Raw genomic sequence first — 18,488 nt, forward strand, 5'->3', positions numbered from 1 at the left:
ACTTTATGAACCACCTCGACCTCTGAGGTCATCAGGTACTGGTCTGCTTTCAGTCCCAAGAGTCAGAAGGAAACATGGTGAAGCAGCGTTTAGTCATTCTGCACCACATATCTGGAACACACTCCCTGAAAGCTGCAGGTCTGCTCCAACTCTCACCTCTTTTAAATCAAAGATTAAGACTTTTTTATTTCCCACTGCCTTCCTATCTTAGCTCATTTTAACTCACTTTAAATTAAAATTTTAATGCAATTTTGAATTTATTTCTAATTTTCCTTTTCTTTTCTGTTTTATTATATTTGTCATTTTACTTGTGTTCTTTTATGCCTGTCTGAATGTTTCAAATGCTTTTAATGTTTTAATGTAAAGCACATTGAGTTGCCCTCGTGTATTAAATGCGCTATACAAATAAAGCTGCCTTGCCTTGCCTTGCCTAATCTTTATAAATTAAAGCAATCCATTCCTGTGACAGGCTCAGTTATCATTTGAGGGGCTCACTGTTGGATTGGTTAGTACCTGCAGCAGGTGTGCTTGATGAACCAGCTCTCCCGGCCTTCTCCGTGCATCTGTCTCATTTTTATTGAGGATTTTTACCCCCCAGTGCGCGTTAGTGACAAAGACACATCCAAGGGATCCAGGGTTTGTTCAGTTAAAACAGTTAAAAAACCACTTGATGCAGTTTTGTCACTCTGCACTTCGATGTATTACCTGTGATCATTACAGTACTCATCACTGCATCCTTTACAGAAAGGTGGCATGGTCCTATCTGATTGAAAGGTGTGATATATATATATATATATACACATATAAAAACGACGCCCCCACTCTCATGCACGAGAGCCGCTGATTTGCGACCATATGATGGTGACTGATTCAAAACCGGTCCTCAGCACATCGTTTGTTTTCAGCACTACGCCAACTCATGTCTCACTCAGCGGTAAGAAAACACCAAAACATTATCAAAGTTAAAAACACAAACAAACATGAAATGTATGCTCTGCAGGAGGCGGGCAGAACAGCAGGATGGGATTTGATTGGTTTCATAATTTGGCTCCTGATGGCAGGGATTGGTTGGTGTTTTCCAAGGTTTACTCCGGCTGTAGATAGCAGCTTTTTTCACTCTTTTTTTAAGAACACATTATTGATTGCCATCGGGACACAAAGATCATTTTAACCAGTATAACAAAAAGTGGATCTTTTTTTTTTTTTTTAAGTTGTATTTTTGGCCTTTATTTGATAGGACAGCTGAAGAGAGACAGGAAATGTGGGGAGTAGAGAGCGGGGGAAGACATGCAGGAAATGGTCGACCGGCCGGGAATCGAACTGGCAACTGAAAACTACAGTCTATTTGTTGATATGTAGAAATGTTAAAGAGTAAAACCCTGAAATCAAAACCACTGTGCTTCTACTAGGCCAGGGGTTCCCAAAGTGAAGGTCGGGACCCCCTGGGGGTCGCGAGATTGCTTCCAGATTTTTCTTTTTTGAAGTATTCAAAATGTGCTTATTTTACCCATTATTGTAAAAAATATAGAGACAAAAATAGTGGTTACATTTGAAATCAAACCTTCTAATAAGTACATTTCATTAGTTTTCTGTCTGTGAATTAAGCATGAAGCAACATTTTACCACTTCAAGGGACAGTGAGGGGTCACAAGTCTTGGGGGTCACGCGCTGAATAGTTTGGGAACCCCTGTAATAAGCTTGTCTTTAGTGAAACATCAGAGTTCACACACAGGAGCAGAGTGATGTTCTCAGCCTGTCAGCGACCGAGGAAATGAACTCTTGCTGCTACACGACATGAAACAGCACTTCCTTTGGAAAGGTCACCTCTTAGGTTGGAAGTACCGATTTGTTTCAGGTTTAATAAATCCAAAAGAGTGAGAGGCCTCGCTGACATCTACAGGGCGAGTGTGGACACAAGTGTGTGCGAGTACAGTACATGGAGTGTGTGTGTGTGTGTTTGTGTGTGTGAGAGAGTGTGTGGGTGTTTGAAGTAATCTGATCTTTTTACACACGAAACAAAGAAACTTACTGAAGGCAATCTCTCTGTCGTTTTTTTAGTTCTTTTTTCCCGTGGAGGCGGAGAAACGACAGACTTTATACGCAGTAACTCACTTTGGTGTACAGTGCGGTATAGATTGAAGCCAGAAAAATCAATAAAATATCATCTAGAAAGATAGTAATGGATTTCTAACTTAATGGGCTCACGCAGGTCTATCGATTAGCAGGATTAACATCTGCAATACCTCAACAATCTGATTTGCATTTAAATGACTGTACGCTCTGCGCTGACACCAATATAACAAAACAGACAAATGTATAGCCGGCATGGCGGCGCTCGATTTTGAGGTCTGGCTTCAGTATTAAAAAAAGTAAGAGGAGCATGATCGGAAAAGTTGCTCTGCTGACATCTTGCAAACTTTGAGCAGTTGTGAATTTGGAAAAGTCTAGACAAGGACAAAAAAAAAAAAAGAAAGAACATTAAGTCAGACAGACTCGGCTTGAAGCTGTCTCCTGTAAGACTGAAACAGCCATAACTCTTTGGAGGCAGCTCATCTGAGCCTCCTGGGTAGATCTTAGTGGAGAAACAGTGTGTGTGTATATATGGTGGAGGGGTAGGAGGAGGAGGAGGAGGAGGAGGAGGGGGGGATGGCAGTGTGAGGTGAGATGTTGGGAGGGCAGCGAGGTGGGGTGGGAGTTTGATGGACTGCGCTGTCACCTCCCGCTCTGCGATTTACGGCGGCGGTGCTGCTGACGAGCGCGGGGCAGTAAACAGGCCGGCCGGGGGCGTATTTCACAGAGAGCTGGCTTTTATGAAGAACACCAGGACGGCTCTACCCACAGCTCCGCCCGGCCCGCCGTGACGGATGGAGAAAGACGCATGACAAGCTTCATCATTGTTTGTAAATCTTAACTGTTCCCGCTCACTAACTCCAGAAGGCAATTTTGCGGAGACAGCGGGGCCTGCGGAGGGGGAGGGCGAGGGAGGGGAGAGGAAGAGGAGGCGAGGAGAGGAGGGGGAAAGGACAGCGTGGCACTCCTGAAGGTTATTTGGATCTCTGTATTTGGCCAACTGATTAGTCCTATCCTGGGAGGGAGATAAATCTGACGGAGCGCTGCTGGCAGTCAGGTAGGAGGGGAGGGCAGGTAGGATCAGAGCTCACTGCTATTCCCTCCACATAGAAGATACGGAGCTACACTGCCATGAAAGTGACACAGATCAAGGATGTGTGGCTTCAATCTGATCTCAAATTCAAGCAGAACTTATCATCCAGATTTCCAGCTCATACTGAAACCCTTTGAATCAGGGCTCCCACACTTTTCTAGAACATTTAGAAAGCATCGTGCCCATACACCAAAACGTTCCTCTCTCTGGAAGTCTGATTCAAAAGGTGTCTTTTCCTTTCACTGACTCTCTGCATTGACAAATATGATGAGAATGAGACCCAGTCAGAATCATAAATACTTTATTTATCCTGGGGGGGAAATTCAGACAGTTGCTCCTATAAGTAAGAATATCAAAATGTATTAATAGAAGAAATTAATTAATAAGATATAAATACAAATACAATGAAAGTAAAGATAAAAGTATGTACAGAAGAGAAAATAAGCTATGTAGAAAATACATGGTTGAAGTCCCCGGAGATCAGGAAGAGGGCACTCTGGTGGTCTGTCTCAAAGAGAGCAGCTCTTTTTATTTAACATTTTGAATGGGACTTTGTTGAGATTGCATTTTTTGTTAATTTTTGAATGGGTTGGGTCAGGGGGATGAGTGATATTTAACTCAACATTAATGTTTTTGTTCTTCAATGAAAGAATTGATTGTTCAAAAAACACTTGATAAAGTTCTACTTACAAATAAATCTTTTTTATTTATTTATTTTTAAATATATTTTTGGCCTTTTTGCCTTTATTTTATAGGACAGCTGAAGAGAGACAGGAAATGTGGGGAGCAGTGGGCGTGGGAAGACATGCAGGAAATGGTCGACCGGCTGGGAATAGAACCGGCGATCCCTGTGACGAGGACTGTATCCTCTGTATAAGATAAGATATTACTTTATTGATCCCCCGGGGGGGAAATTCAGTTGTTATTGTTAGTACAATTTAGATATATACAATGTTACAAATGGAATTTAAATTAAATAGAAGTAATTTACTGGCAGTATTAAAAAATTTTTTTTTTTTTAAATGATTCAGTAGTGACAGGTTGACATGGTGTGATTATGGTTGGTAATGACAAATTAAGGCAAGGCAAGGCAGCTTTATTTGTATAGAGCATTTCATACACGAGGGCAACTCAATGTGCTTTACATTGAAACATTAAAAAGCATTGGAGACATTCAGACAGGCATAAAAGAACACAATTAAAATGACAAATATGATAAAACAGAAAAGAAAAGGAAAATTAGAAATAAATTAAAAATGACATTCAAATTTTAATTTAAAGTGAGTTAAAATGAGCTAAGGTATGAAGGCAGTGGTAAATAAAAAAGTCTTAGTCTTTGATTTAAAAGAGGTGAGAGTTGGAGCGGACCTGCAGCTTTCAGGGAGTGTGTTCCAGATATGTGGTGCATAATGACTAAACGCTGCTTCACCATGTTTCCTTCTGACTCTAGGGACTGAAAGCAGACCAGTACCTGATGACCTCAGAGGTCGAGGTGGTTCATAAAGTAGTAGCAGATCAGCAACGTATTTTGGGCCTAAACCATTCAGTGCTTTATAAACCATCAGCAGGATTTTAAAGTCTATTCTCTGACAGACAGGAAGCCAGTGTAGGGATCTAAGAACTGGAGTGATGTGGTCTACTTTTTTGGTCCTTGTTAGGACTCGAGCAGCAGCATTCTGTATGAGCTGCAGTCGTCTGATGGACTTTTTAGGGAGTCCTGTAAAGACCCCGTTACAGTAGTCTAGTCTGCTAAAGATAAATGCATGGACGAGTTTTTCTGCATCCTGCTGAGACATAAGTCCTTTAATCCTTGATATATTCTTAAGGTGATAGTAGGCGGACTTTGTAATTGTCTTAAAGTGGCTGCTGAAATTAAGGACTGAGTCTATGATTACACCAAGGTTTCTGGCTTGGTTTGAACCAAATTAAGCATAAATAGAAATAATATTTGTATGTAATATGACCATGGGTTGTAGTTAGAATAGTAATGTAATATAACATAATATAATACAGTATATTATACATTATAATGCTAGCAGCAGTCAAGAGAGAGTTCGGGGGGGGGGGGGTTGTCAGTGGACAGCATGGTGCAGTCTGTGGCCTCCATTACTGTTCAACAGTCTGATGGCGGTGGGCACAAAGGAGCGCCTGAAGCGTTCAGTGTTGCACCGTGGTGGAATGATGCGCTGACTGAACGAGCTCCCCATCAGCCACAGCTCATCATGGAGAGGGTGAGAGGGGTTGTCCAGGATGGCTCGCAGTTTGTCCATCAACCTCCTCTCAGCCACTGACTCCAGACCGTCCAGTTCTAGGCCAACCACAGAGCGGGCCTTCTTTATGTGTGTGTATGTGGGGCGCTCAGACCACTAGTCCACCAGCAAATAAAATCTGTTTTACTTGTATTATTTTGGATGGATGTCTGCTTATAACAAAACAAATATTCATGCTTGGATATGATACCTTTGCATTAAATTACCCTTAATTCACAGTTAATTCCCATAAATTCCCATGGAAAGTTTTGAATTTGGAATATTATCAAAATTCCCCAGCTTAACTTCCCATGGAAATTTACCAGAAACTTTCGACCGCTTTGCAACCCTAGTCACAACTTCAACAAACTGCCAGAGAAAAATACGACAAAGTTTGATGAAGAAAGAGAAGAAAAATCAGAAAGAAGAATGAACGAGGAGGAGCGACTCTAACAGGCTGCATGCACGGTTGGCGTATGCGCACAAGAAGAAAAAAAAAGTTCCACTGCTCATGTCATGATGCGGTCCATTCTACTGCAGTAGAGGAGTATTCAGGCAGTGTTTGATGTGCTCACAGTTTGGCCACCATCCAGTTTTAACCACGTTGGTGCCCCACTCATTATCTAACTCTCCCAACAATGCCCAACACACATTTGAAACCAGCGCTGATAAGATGTGCACTCAACTTGGAAGCATATCAAGGACACAGTCCAAGTCTTACGCACAGCACACCCGAACAGACACGGGAAAGGACAAGCCCCCAATGTTTCACACAGCATCTGAGACTCTAAACAGAGAGCCTCCTCTGCAGCAACAAGGCTCATCTTCAGCCTCATGTGGAGATACGACACTCCTACACTCTGGAATTGGACTGCCTCTTAAATAACATAATGCTGAGTCAGTCTCAACGCTCAGCTCTGCATTACAGCAGATACTGAGGACAGATTGGTTTATAGTCCTGTGGAAGACTCTTCTTCTAATTCCTCATAAGACGCAGGACAGCGAGAAGAGCAAACACACACATCTTAGGATTTTAGTTTAGGTGAATAAAGACAGATTCATGAATAAAAATGGTGTTTTTATAGCAAAAAATGAAGTTCCCTTTCTCTATTTTTTCATCACTGCATGATTTATCGCTCAATTCTGCAAAAGTATTCAGTTTAATGTGAAAGCAACTATCATAACTGGCATTATCCTGCATTAATACATATTTGGTATGCAAGGCAGGGTTCAATACCCTCAAAAGTTTTATTGTATTACACCAGACCTGTGTCCGTCTCCGATCTGGTGCGGTCCAGATCCATGCTCTCTCGTCCGGAGCAAGACCGCCGGAGAGCTGGAGTCATGTGACCGAGGTTTTCCCGCGGTAATCACTGAATCAAGGATTCTCCTCCTCCTCTAATCATCCATGTTGTCTTTCTGTTTCCTCTGAAAACCTCTGACCTGTTGACTCCAGGCCTGGCTCCGCTCATCATGTCGGTTTGTTGCTGTAGTTAAGTGAAATACGATCTGGTGATAACACAGAGTGTTTTATTCTGAAAATTAACCGGATGTTTTCATTCTGTTTTGGTGAAACCTGACTTCCTGTCCCGCTCTATCTGCTCTGTTGAGATTGATGCGTCGTGGTCCGGCAACCGGCAAACATAGAAGTCTTGCGTATCTGAACCGGAGGACTCTGACCTGCCGGATCAGAGACGCAGCCGTAACGCAATGGAGTGGATCCAGTGGAAGTTAACACATTTACTAGAATAGAAACCTATCAGATCTTCTGCCGTGATGGATCAGAGACGGACTGGACACAGATCTGGTGGAATTTGGCCGTTAGTCAAAAAAAATGTTTTATGCAATTTGTGTTCGGTCTTGTTCTTCAGCATCTTTATTTACAACAAACACAATAAACTTTGAAAAGAGATGCATAAAGGAGTAATGTGTCTTTATTTGTCCTCTCAACCAATCAATCATTGTTTTTATATATAGAAACAAGTCTTAACTAAAGTTCTCTCAAGACACTGAACATGAGGAGCAGATCAGGAGGTAGGCGGGAGGCAGAGAAAGAGGGTGAGTATGTTTGATTATTTTTTGTTGACCGTCATCATCATAGTCATCGTTATCATCATCGTTTATTTAGGTCTTTTTTGGTATTTCATTATTTTGAGTCTTTTGTTAATAAATATAAATTAACTCTCATGGACTTTGATACTTTGACTTTGATTTTTGGTAAGAAGCATCACAAAAACAAGCCCACTTAGTCTCAGCGACACTTTTCAATCTTAGCCGCTTCAGCCAATATTCTCTAAAGACTGTAACAACATTTTGCATGATTGTGTTTGTCTTCTTATTTGAAATACAAAAATAATACAGCTCTAAAACCAAGAAATACTTACTTCTCTCAGGTTTCATATTTAAAGGAGTCACAAGCTGGTAAAAATCTCTAAAACTCTCCTGGTTATTTTCTTTTTCCTCTGCAGTGAGGAGTCTGAGTTGACACCAAATGTGGGGCCACCCTCTGAGATTGTTGTTCTCTTGTAATGGAGCGTGGTGTTTTCACCGCAGCGGGGCTGACGTGGGACCCTCACAGGAAATGGACAGGTGAAAGTCATAAACAAACACAGGGACGAAGAGAGATGCGGGGGTCTTTAGGGTTGCGATGCTGGTGGTGTTGGCCGTGTATGAAGAAATGATGCTGGGATTAAATATGCTCATAACAAGACTGTCTTAAAGCTGGGGTTGGCAGTCTCGGAAAACTAGCATGAATTTGAATGTAGCATTTCCTCATGACTCCGTCTAACCCCTCCCCTCCTCCCTCAGAGCTCCTCCAAAACGACCCTCCCCCCCGCTCACATGCACGAGCGCCGCTGACTTGCGACCATATGATGGTGACTGATTCAAAACCGGTCCTCACCAAAACATTATCATAGTGAAAGTTAAAAACACAAACAAACATGGCTGCTGTTAGTACTCACAACTGTCATTCTAGCATTATCCAGATGTACTGGTGACACGATATCAGGAGAAAAGTTATAACACATATATAATACTGTAACAGCTCTACTGTTTGTTAAACGTGTTCAGTGTAGATGTTCTTAATTCCTACAGTGTTGACAGTCAGTGAAGGCATCAGGAGAGGTGTCGAGTGTGTGAGCGGGAGAGAGGAGAGACAAGAGGAGAAGTTCTTCATTCATTCAAACATTGATTGTTGTTTTGTTGGTTGGCGTGATCACGGCCGACAGTGACCGGTTATTAAAACTCAACGTGTTCACGAATCGGCTCGTCATCCCTACAGCGTCCGGACGGACGCTAAGATACATCTACATTTTCTGTAGGACTTAGTAAATGTCATTCATTCTTCTGCTTGTCAGAGCCCCCATGGTGAGAGCTTTTTAGACTCTGATCCGGACTACAGTCCTGAGCAAAGCACCTCATCGGGTCAGAGGGGACAGGCCCGAGGTCGAGCGAGAGGGGCAGTCAGTAGAGTCAGGGGAAGCAGAGGCAGGAGACGGGGACTCAGAGTACACGCCGGGGAAATGTACGCGCAGGAGGCGGGCAGAACAGCAGGACGGGATTTGAATGGTTTAAAATTTTGGCACCCAAAAAAGGCTGATTGGTTGGTGTTTTCCCAGGTTTACTCCGGCTGTAGATAGCAGCTTTTTTCGCTCTTTTTTAAGAAGCGCTTTAAGTGCTTCTATACTAAGTCAAAAAAAGGGGGGACAACACAGGGGGCTGTCTCTTAACCTATCTAACCTTGACTTGAGCTGGTGTGCCTGAAGACAGCCCCGTGGCTTCCCCCTTTTTTTGCTTAATTCTGCATGAGCACCAGGTCTCTACCTGGAGTTTACCACATTACCTCCCTGAGCACACTGTAACTTTGCTTCTTTTATACTACCTGTCACATTCAGTTATTCAATCGCTCCAATACAGTAAGCTATAGTAAGTAGCCACAAGTACAAACACAATACTCATCCACACAGCTGGATATGCAGTGAGGGGCTCAGCATCTTCTCCAAGAACATGGTACTGCAAGAGCCTCCAACATTCTGGGGCGCTGGTGGCCTAGCGGTCTAATCGCCCCACATACAGAGGCTTGAGTCCTCATTGCAAAGGAAGCCAGTTTGACCCCCGGCCACAACCATTTGCAGCATGTCTTCCCCCTCTCTCCAGTCCCCACATTTCCTGTCTCTCTACAGCTGTCCAATAAAGGTAAAAACACCCCAAAAATAGTACTTGAACCTCAAACTTTCTGTTTAAGTGACCCACTGTACCACTGAGTCACACGTGAAACAAGTCCAACATATCTGAGATGGGTCACCATGTTAGGCAGGCAAGATCCCATGCCTATAAAACTTTTTTGGAGGGTTCAAAGGGCAGAAAGAGTGGCGAAAACATGCATTTGAATCTGTAATGAAGACTATTAATGGCTGCTAATAAATGATAAAAGCTTGATAGTGAAACATAACTTGAATTAACTTTGGGTACAGAAAAGACAACAAAAGGCAGAGTCAGTTTGGAGATGAACACACAAATATGTGCGCCTGACACACACAAACACAGCTCTGTATTCAAGAGGTAGTCAAAAGTAAGCACAGTAAAAGTTAGAATAAAAAAGCTTTGCTCTATACTTATTTCATCTTATAAATTTTATGACACACTTGTCTTGGGTGCACTCCTCCCTTGGATGTACTTAACCACACTGTTGATAAAATCTGGGTAAAACTTTATGGGGCCTGAGAAGTGTGTGTGTGTGTGTGTGTGTGTGTGTGTGTTTGTGTTTGTGTGTGTGTGTGAGTAAGAGATAGTGTGTTTTTGTGTGTTACTCACAGGCTGCCATGGTCTCGGAGTAGTTGTTGTTGTTATTGTTGTTGTCCTCCACGCTGAAGAGAGGCGGCACACAGATGGTGGAGCCCAGGCCCTGGGACAGGTAGTGCATGAGGTACTGAGAGGACATGCTGTGGCTGGAGAGGGGGCTCTCTCCATGGGGCTGCACACAAGACAACACAAAAGAGGATTTAACATGTTAGAGAAAAATGTCTTCAGACACTTTGAAGTGATCCTTTTTCTGATAGGTTTCACTTCAATTAGTTTATATGATGTTCAAAAGATGATTGGCAGCTCTGTTGACAAATGTGGCTCCTGCAACGTTCTTTATCAATTTGCAGGGTGTAGGTGGAACAGCGATAGAAAATATTAAAGCTGCAGTTGGTAGGACTGTGTAATTATTATTTTTTTGTACTTATTTTGTGCTGTGTTTGGCAAAAAAGTCATAACACTCATCAACAGCCATCAATAAATTAGGTGTAAATGAGGTATTTTGAGATTATGGTGAGATCTCTGTATTTTCCATGCCTCTGTATCCAGCAATCTATAAATTCCAATCACTCCCGTTAGCTCTGACCAATCAGAGCCACTCTCCTGATTTGTCCTCCTACATCGTCCTGAGAGTAGTAGTGACAGGGAAATCTGGTGTGGAGGGGTAGTGTTGACATTCGAAATCTCTCCCTGAACTGATGTTTATTCCAGGACTACCAACAGCAGCTTTAATCGTTACTTTAACATCATCAACTAAAGACAGAGTTCTCAATCTCCCAGTCCTTTTCTCTCACTCGCATCATGGCTTCGTTTCCAACATCGCCTTTAAACTGTTTTTAACACAGTGTGGTGAAGTCCTCTTGTGTGTAATTCTTCCACTTCTACGGGGGCTGTCAAGGTGAAGGTAAAGCCGTCTTTAGTTTAGCATTTCAAGGTGGACAACCAAGATGAGTGAAAACTTTGAAAAGGGTTGTCTCCGTCTCCGATCCGTCACAGCACTAGATCTGATAGGTTTCTATTCTAGTCAATGTGTTAACTTCCACTGGATCCATTACGTTGCGTTCCGGCTCCATCTCTGATCCGGCATGCCGAAACCCTCTGGATCAGAGACACAAGACTTCTATTTTTTGCCAGAGCATGACGCATCAATCTCAACAGAGCAGATGGAGCGGGACAGGAAGTCAGGCACCAAAACAAAATGAAAACATCCGGTTCATTTTCGGAATAAAACACTCTGGGCCTGATCTAAGATCTACTAAGATCCCAAATAACGAGCGCTAATTTGCGTGTGCAAATAATAATTTTGCACGTGTTATTTCTGGGCGTGTTGCGGGTGATCTACTAAGACTGCGTGCGCAAATGTTAAGGAGTGCAAAAGTGGTGCGGACCGCCCTATTTTACGAGGATTTTGCGCGTGCTATCGGCTGTCACCATGGAGAGTTAAAATGTATAAATGAAGTTTGAAGCCATGGAGTTGGAGGTCTTTGTGGAGGAGGGAAATAAACCAGCAGAGACATCTCAGCATTAGAAACGCGATTTGGGAGGCCATCTGTGAAAAGGAGAATGATGTGAGAAAAAACAAAAGATCTGCCGATGAAATAAACACATCTACTCTTCTCCAAAACGCAATCAGTGTTTTGATGGAGTTTAGAGAGCGATTTGATGAGGCTAAGTCTGCCACTCTTGCTCTAGAAAATTTAGGCGTCACTTCGATGAAGACAGTCGCCTCACTGTCCCAGGGAGCAACTTTGGAGTGAACATTTTCAATGCCTGATATCATCATCCTGCAACTGTCCCAAAGATTCACCAGCTTAAATGGAACTGGGAACATGTTTGAGACAATTCACCCCAACACTGCTGCAAGCACGAGATGAGGAGTTACGCAGAGCTGCCTGGCGCAGTTCAGTGAGCGCTCATTCTCCAAGTTAAAACTAACTAAAAACCCCTTGATGAGCACGATGGGACAGGAGAGACTGAGTGGACATGTCATGTTATTTATTGAGAATGTCAGATCAAAGAGAATGGACATACAGTGTGGACAAGTCCGCGGAGCTTAAGGCTCGTCCAAAAAGTGGTGAGTAGGCCGAATACTTCATATTGATTTTTTGTTTGTATGTGAAGATGTGGGCCGCTGTGCCAATTCGACTAAACTTTATATCTGTTGATACAGTGACCTACTGTGCTCTCATTATATGAAAAAGTTAAAGTGGGTGTCAGAATGATGCGGTCGCTATCCGCGGTGCTGAACTGCTTTGAATTTGTGTTATTTTATTATTATTATTTTGTTCTCTTGGTTTGATTGACTAAAAAATTTAGTAATTTTTGTAAGCCCAGCTTTTGCGGGCATGTTGTAAAGCTATGTTATGATGAGCGTTACAGTGACCGCAGCCATGTGTGCGTAACGCTGTGCCAGTTTGCACCTGCCTTTCAAACGTGCTAAATATAGACGCAAATACAGTGCGCTATATCTGCTTCAGGTTTGATAAATCACATTGCGTGTGCTAAATGATTACATTTGCATCTCCTCCTCCCAGTATTTTGCGCGTCCTGATGATCTACATGTGTTCTGCATATTCATGAAGGCAAACACGCTAAATGATTTGCGAGTGCTATTTTGCTCATTTGAAAGACGCAATCCTCGGTGCTCCCGGTTAGGACGTCAGCTTTGCGCGCGCTATCAAGTTTGCACTTGTTTTTATACACGCAAACCTTTAGTAGATCGGGCCCTCTGTGTTATCACCACATCGTATTTCACTTAACTACAACAACAAACCGACATGATGAGCGGAGCCAGGCCTGGAGTCAACAGGTCAGAGGTTTTCAGAGGACCAGAAAGACGACAAGGCCCTGCTCTGTGCTGCGTTCCGAAACCGCAACCGGTGAGTGTTGACGGACGAGAGAGCACGGAGACGGACTGGACATGGATCTGATGGAAGTCCCGGGTTACTCCCTTTCATATTATGATGCTAAATAAACAAACCCTGTGTAAATCCACTCTCAGCGCTGACTATATCATGTAGTTCCTTTTAGTTACACATCATTCAAGCATAATATTCCCAGCAGCACCTGTGTTGTTCAAATTCTATCATTTCTTCAGCTAAAATCTTTAAAACATAATCACAATCATTGCTGCTGCTCTATGTCTCTATTCCTGTTTGACTGTACAAACCTGCGAATCAGGCTTCAGGTGTTTACAGGCAACACTTTAAAACCATAGGAGGAAATATGGGGAATAAAATAATACATGACAGAGAATTAGTAGTATATGAATTCACAGGTCTGTGGTCTGCACTAAAAATGGTCTGCAACATGCCACGCTGGTTTTCTCTAGTCCTCTGAAAACTTTAAAACGAGCTGTCTACTCAGCAGCAAGGCCGCCTCACGGAGGGTTTTCAATTTCACTTTTATGGAATTTGATTTCTGTCAGCCTGTAATATGTCACCCGTATTGTCCACACCATCAATTCTCCGACAGCTTTATAAACTGTTATTTAAGCTACACTCGGCTCCTGTATTAGGCTGTGAAAAATACAACAGAGATTGGACTGGAGAACTGAGAGTGCACAAAGCTTACGGTTTGCAGGACACACACACAGCTCCAAACAAAACTGTCTTTGTGGAAGTTGCTCACAAAAGACAAGTTGTGCCTTGTTCACAAAAAAAAAGGGTTCACATCAAGTGATTACAGAGCTGCACTGAGTGAATGTGATAGTTATACACCTCCATTAATGTATACTGCTGGGATGAAGACAATCATAGCTTCGTTAAGAGGTAGAACAATACCACCCATCTAGTCGTTTTTGGAGTTGTTTTGTGGATTTAATTGAAAGACACATAATGTAGACGATACATACTCTTGGTTTAAGCTTGGTTCAGTAGGTTTGGAAACTAATTGCATGTATATATTTATTAGGGATGTTCCGAAACAAGTAAATTCATTGGTTTGTAAACAGAAGAATTAATTATGATATTGGATCTATTAGATGTTTGGAATACGGGTAGTCAAGAAGTCTGAGCCAGCTTCGGCTGTGACTCTGCTAGGGGTGACCCCAAATAGTCGAATATTGGACGATTCGTTCTAACAAGCCTTAGTCGACTGCCAATCTCAAAGTCGAATATTTGCATATGAAAGGTGGATCATTCCATTCAAACCATGGGGGTGCTCAATGTCTAATTTTACAATATGTTCCTGTATCCCGTAAAAATAGTGTCTCATATATCCTATTTTGATATAAATATAAACTTATTGAATGTAATTCTGAGAACAGCTCTTGAAGTGTTAAATCTCCTTAAAGTGGTAATTAAATCTCCCCTGGTAATTAAAGGTGGACTCTTCCATTTAGCGGGGACCTGTGGAGCAGACGTACCTCAGCTGGCCTAATCGCAATATTGCTGCTGTCGAGCGATTGTGACGTAAAGAGGCGGGCTTTGAGCCTTCTAGTCAACAGCTGCAGTGTTCCCGCCTGTCAATTAAGTCAGCTGTGCCTCTCATTGGAAGACTCGTAATCTCAATATCTTTGCCTGTGCTTTGTTAGTCTTGATTTTGTCTGTCCGTGTTTTGTTTTGTAATTGTCTATCCTATGCTGAGGTTTGGTGTGTGTGTGGTTGCCGGTACTTCCGGAGCCAGCCTCAAGCGGATCCTCAATGAACTGCAGTTTTTAGCAGTTCTGCATTGGACTCATATTTTTAGACTGGAGGTTGCCGCTTGGAGGAATCGAATGGTTAAAGGGTTCATTTCGGTTAAGACAAGATCAGTTGTGATTCTATGTCCGGCGGGACAGTGAGACTCTGTAAGTTACTGACTTCAGAGCGGTGAAGGGGGGTAGATCATCTAGAAAAATCCCTCCTAATTTAAATAAATAATAAGACCCAGCACTATTTCCTGTGTATGTTAAGTTACAAGAGTACAGAGGGAGAGAGTAGATCAAACATAACTGGCCACATATAAAATTTTAGTGCTTGAAGTGTTTGCTGTCTGTGTTTGTTGATTGTTACTGTCCTGGTTTTTGTTTTGTTTTGAACTCTGCACTCTGAATTGCTCTTTGAGTGAATGGTGCTTTATAAATAAACTTGCCTTCTTGCAGACCAACATCCAGATGCCTGTGCTGGTTACACATCGCTCCAGCTGAGAGGTTATGTGTCTTTTGATTCTTTCTTTTTAGTTGCCTATAAAGGAAAAAGGAGGATCCCCCAAAGTTGCTACTTTAAGATAAGGCTTTAATCTCATGGGATAATCCTCTTAGTGTCCTTATTTTTAGAGAGGGCATCCTGTTTTTTCCAGTAAATTAAAGAAACACTGATCAAGAAGTTGACGAATGTAATGGGTAAAAAAAAAAAAAAAAGAAGCTGAGCATGGGTTTTGCTACTAGAGGCAGATTAAAGAGTGTGGGATGGCTGCAGCTCTCCTCTCTGTGTTCCAGTAGGCAAAGGCCAAACTGATAACCAGTTCCTTGGGATTGCATACCACTTCAAATATGCTACAATAATGTGAAAGGCTGAGAGTCTCTGAGATTGGCTCCACAGTACTGCTGGTTTACATCCACAGAGTCTCAAATCTCTGCCCTCGATGGCAAAATTGCTAAACCATGGATGGCCTCAGAGCGACTGTTAAGTGTTTTTGAAAATGGAGGAAAAGGAAATTCAATCTTGTGTTTGTACCAAAATCATACAGCAGTGACCCGTGACTGAGTTGAACCATAAATCCTGTGTGCTGCAACACACCTACTCCCAACAGAGTGGGTGGCAAGGTTTGTCTTACACCGAGGGTTCATGAGGGTTTACACACAAGCATCACCACAGAGCATTGCCTGTACTCGCATTCTCATTGCACCTTTACTGGGTAGATCGAGTTTAAGTTATTGGTTGTGGAGAGAAAACCATTGTTAGCTACTTGACAACATTTAATAAGCTTAAAAAAAAGAACCCCCTTTGAGAGATGTGTCTGTTCTTTCCCTAAACTCATCTGCATGCTCCTGGGGGGGCTTCCTCACCTCCCTGAGAGGGTCTGTCGTCTTCTTATCTGGCACCATCACCTGTCTGGAAGCTCTTCACCACCCTTATTTTATCATCATCCACCTGCATGACAGCCAAGCACCACTGAGTGCACAGGAGAGCAGAGGACGAGGTAGATGGCCTCGTGCTGATAAAGACCGCAGCGCTGACTTGTGGGTTTCGATTAAGAGGTGGGAAAGCTTGAGATCACTACACTGAGACAACATGATACTTTGGTTCAAAAGGAATTATGATTGCTGAACTTGCTGCAGGTGAAAATGGCATATGCATCTGAAACAACTGAGGAAAGAGGTACCACAATGTGCAATTTCTGTGCAACTGATTTATCATAAAAGCTCATATGAAGTGATGCTGCTAGACTCTTCCTCACTATGTATCTAGCATGCTTTGGCAGCACAGCAGTCGCTTTCTTCTGGGTAATTGTAACACTATTCAGTACCTCTCTCTGCCGTTTATACTAAAATATTGGTCACACCAGTGTACAGGATCCAGCTCACTTCTTCCCCCTGGGATAAATAAAGTATTTCTGATTCTGGGAAAGCTCTTGATTCACGGCTACTTGAAGTCCGTCATAGACTGCATGGGGAAAAAGGGTCAAAACAAAGAACACTTCCTGGTTTCAGGTATTGCTTTGAGGTAAAAATGTGACCAAACCAAACAATTTTGGCTTTTCTTTTGCACTGACGTTCAAAACTGTTTTTTTGTATTTTATTTCTTTTTCTTTCAATTTTTTCCCAATTACTGTAAAGGCTCTTTGAGTGCTTAGAAAAGTTCTATATAGGGGTGCTGATGGCCTAGCAGTCTAAGCGCCCCACATGCAGAGACTGTAGTCCTTGCCGACTCCCGGCCGCGACCATCTCCCGCATGTCCTCCCCCACTCCTCACATTACCTGTCTCTCTTCAGCTGTCCTATCTAATAAAGACAAGAAGTCAAAAAAATCTTATTTTATAAATAACTTAATATAACAACATAAGTCCTATTAATTATTATTTATTATTATTGTCGCAAGGTTTATCTGGAGCAAAATAATTAACATGTAGTGGGTGGTGACTCCAGTTTAAATGTTTTTTTAAATAATTATTATATACCCTATAAATGATAAAATGATATAAACTTAAAGCTAGGGTTGGCAGTCTCGGAAAACTAGCATGAATTTGAATGTAGCATTTCCTCATGACTCCGTCTAACCCCTCCCCTCCTCCCTCAGAGCTCCTCCAAAACGACGCCCCCCCCCCCCCCCCCCGCTCACATGCACGAGCGCCGCTGACTTGCGACCATATGATGGTGACTGATTCAAAACCGGTCCTCACCAAAACATTATCATAGTGAAAGTTAAAAACACAAACAAACATGGCTGCTGTTAGTACTCACAACTGTCATGCTAGCATTATCCAGTTGTACTGGTGACACGATATCAGGAGAAAAGTTATAACACATATATAATACTGTATCAACTCTACTGTTTGTTAAACGTGTTCAGTGTAGATGTTCTTAATTCCTACAGTGTTGACGGTCAGTGAAGGCATCAGGAGAGGTGTAGAATGTGTGAGCGGGAGAGAGGAGAGACAAGAGGAGAAGTTCTTCATTCATTCAAACATTGATTGTTGTTTTGTTGGTTGTCGTGATCACGGCCGACAGTGACCGGTTATTAAAGCTCAACATGTTCACGAATCGGCTCGTCATCCCTACAGCGTCTTCTGCTTGTCAGAGCCCCATGGTGAGAGCTTTTTAGACTCTGATCCGGACTACAGTCCTGAGCAAAGCACCTCATCGGGTCAGAGGGGACAGGCCAGAGGTCGAGTGAGAGGGGCAGTGAGTAGAGTCAGGGGAAGTAGAGGCAGGAGACGGAGACTCAGAGTGCACGCCGGGGAAATGTACGCGCAGGAGGCGGGCAGAACAGCAGGACGGGATTTGAATGGTTTAAAATTTTGGGTCCCAAAAAAGGCTGATTGGTTGGTGTTTTCCCAGGTTTACTCCGGCTGTAGATAGCAGCTTTTCTTCACTCTTTTTTAAGAACACATTATGTTTTGATTGCCATCAGGACATAAAGATCATTTTAACCAGTATAACAAAAAGTGTATCTAAATCTGATTACCAACCCCAGCTTTAATGTTCACTTTGTCCACATGTTAAAAAGGAGAAAAGAAAAAGAGTGCCACCTTGAGAAACGTACCCAATGAAAGTGATTGAGAAAAGACAGTAAAGCCCAAAACTGTGTCCACAGCAAATATGGAGACACAATCAAATAGAGTAACTCAAGG

At 42.5% G+C, this 18,488-nt stretch overlaps 1 protein-coding gene across 2 annotated transcripts in view; it reads right to left on the reverse strand.

The window, feature by feature from the left end:
* The window catches only part of dmrt1 (doublesex and mab-3 related transcription factor 1), a 48,239-nt gene that overhangs the window by 17,903 nt on the left and 11,848 nt on the right, over positions 1 to 18,488 (reverse strand). For both annotated transcript variants that reach the window (XM_034691664.1, XM_034691663.1), the window contains exon 5: positions 10,228 to 10,387. In XM_034691664.1, coding sequence (XP_034547555.1) covers positions 10,228 to 10,387 — 160 coding nt within the window. The remainder of the gene's footprint in view (positions 1 to 10,227; positions 10,388 to 18,488) is intronic.

The sequence above is a fragment of the Notolabrus celidotus genome, chromosome 9 (genome assembly GCF_009762535.1).
Source record: "Notolabrus celidotus isolate fNotCel1 chromosome 9, fNotCel1.pri, whole genome shotgun sequence".
In the NCBI taxonomy this organism is placed as follows: domain Eukaryota; kingdom Metazoa; phylum Chordata; class Actinopteri; order Labriformes; family Labridae; genus Notolabrus; species Notolabrus celidotus.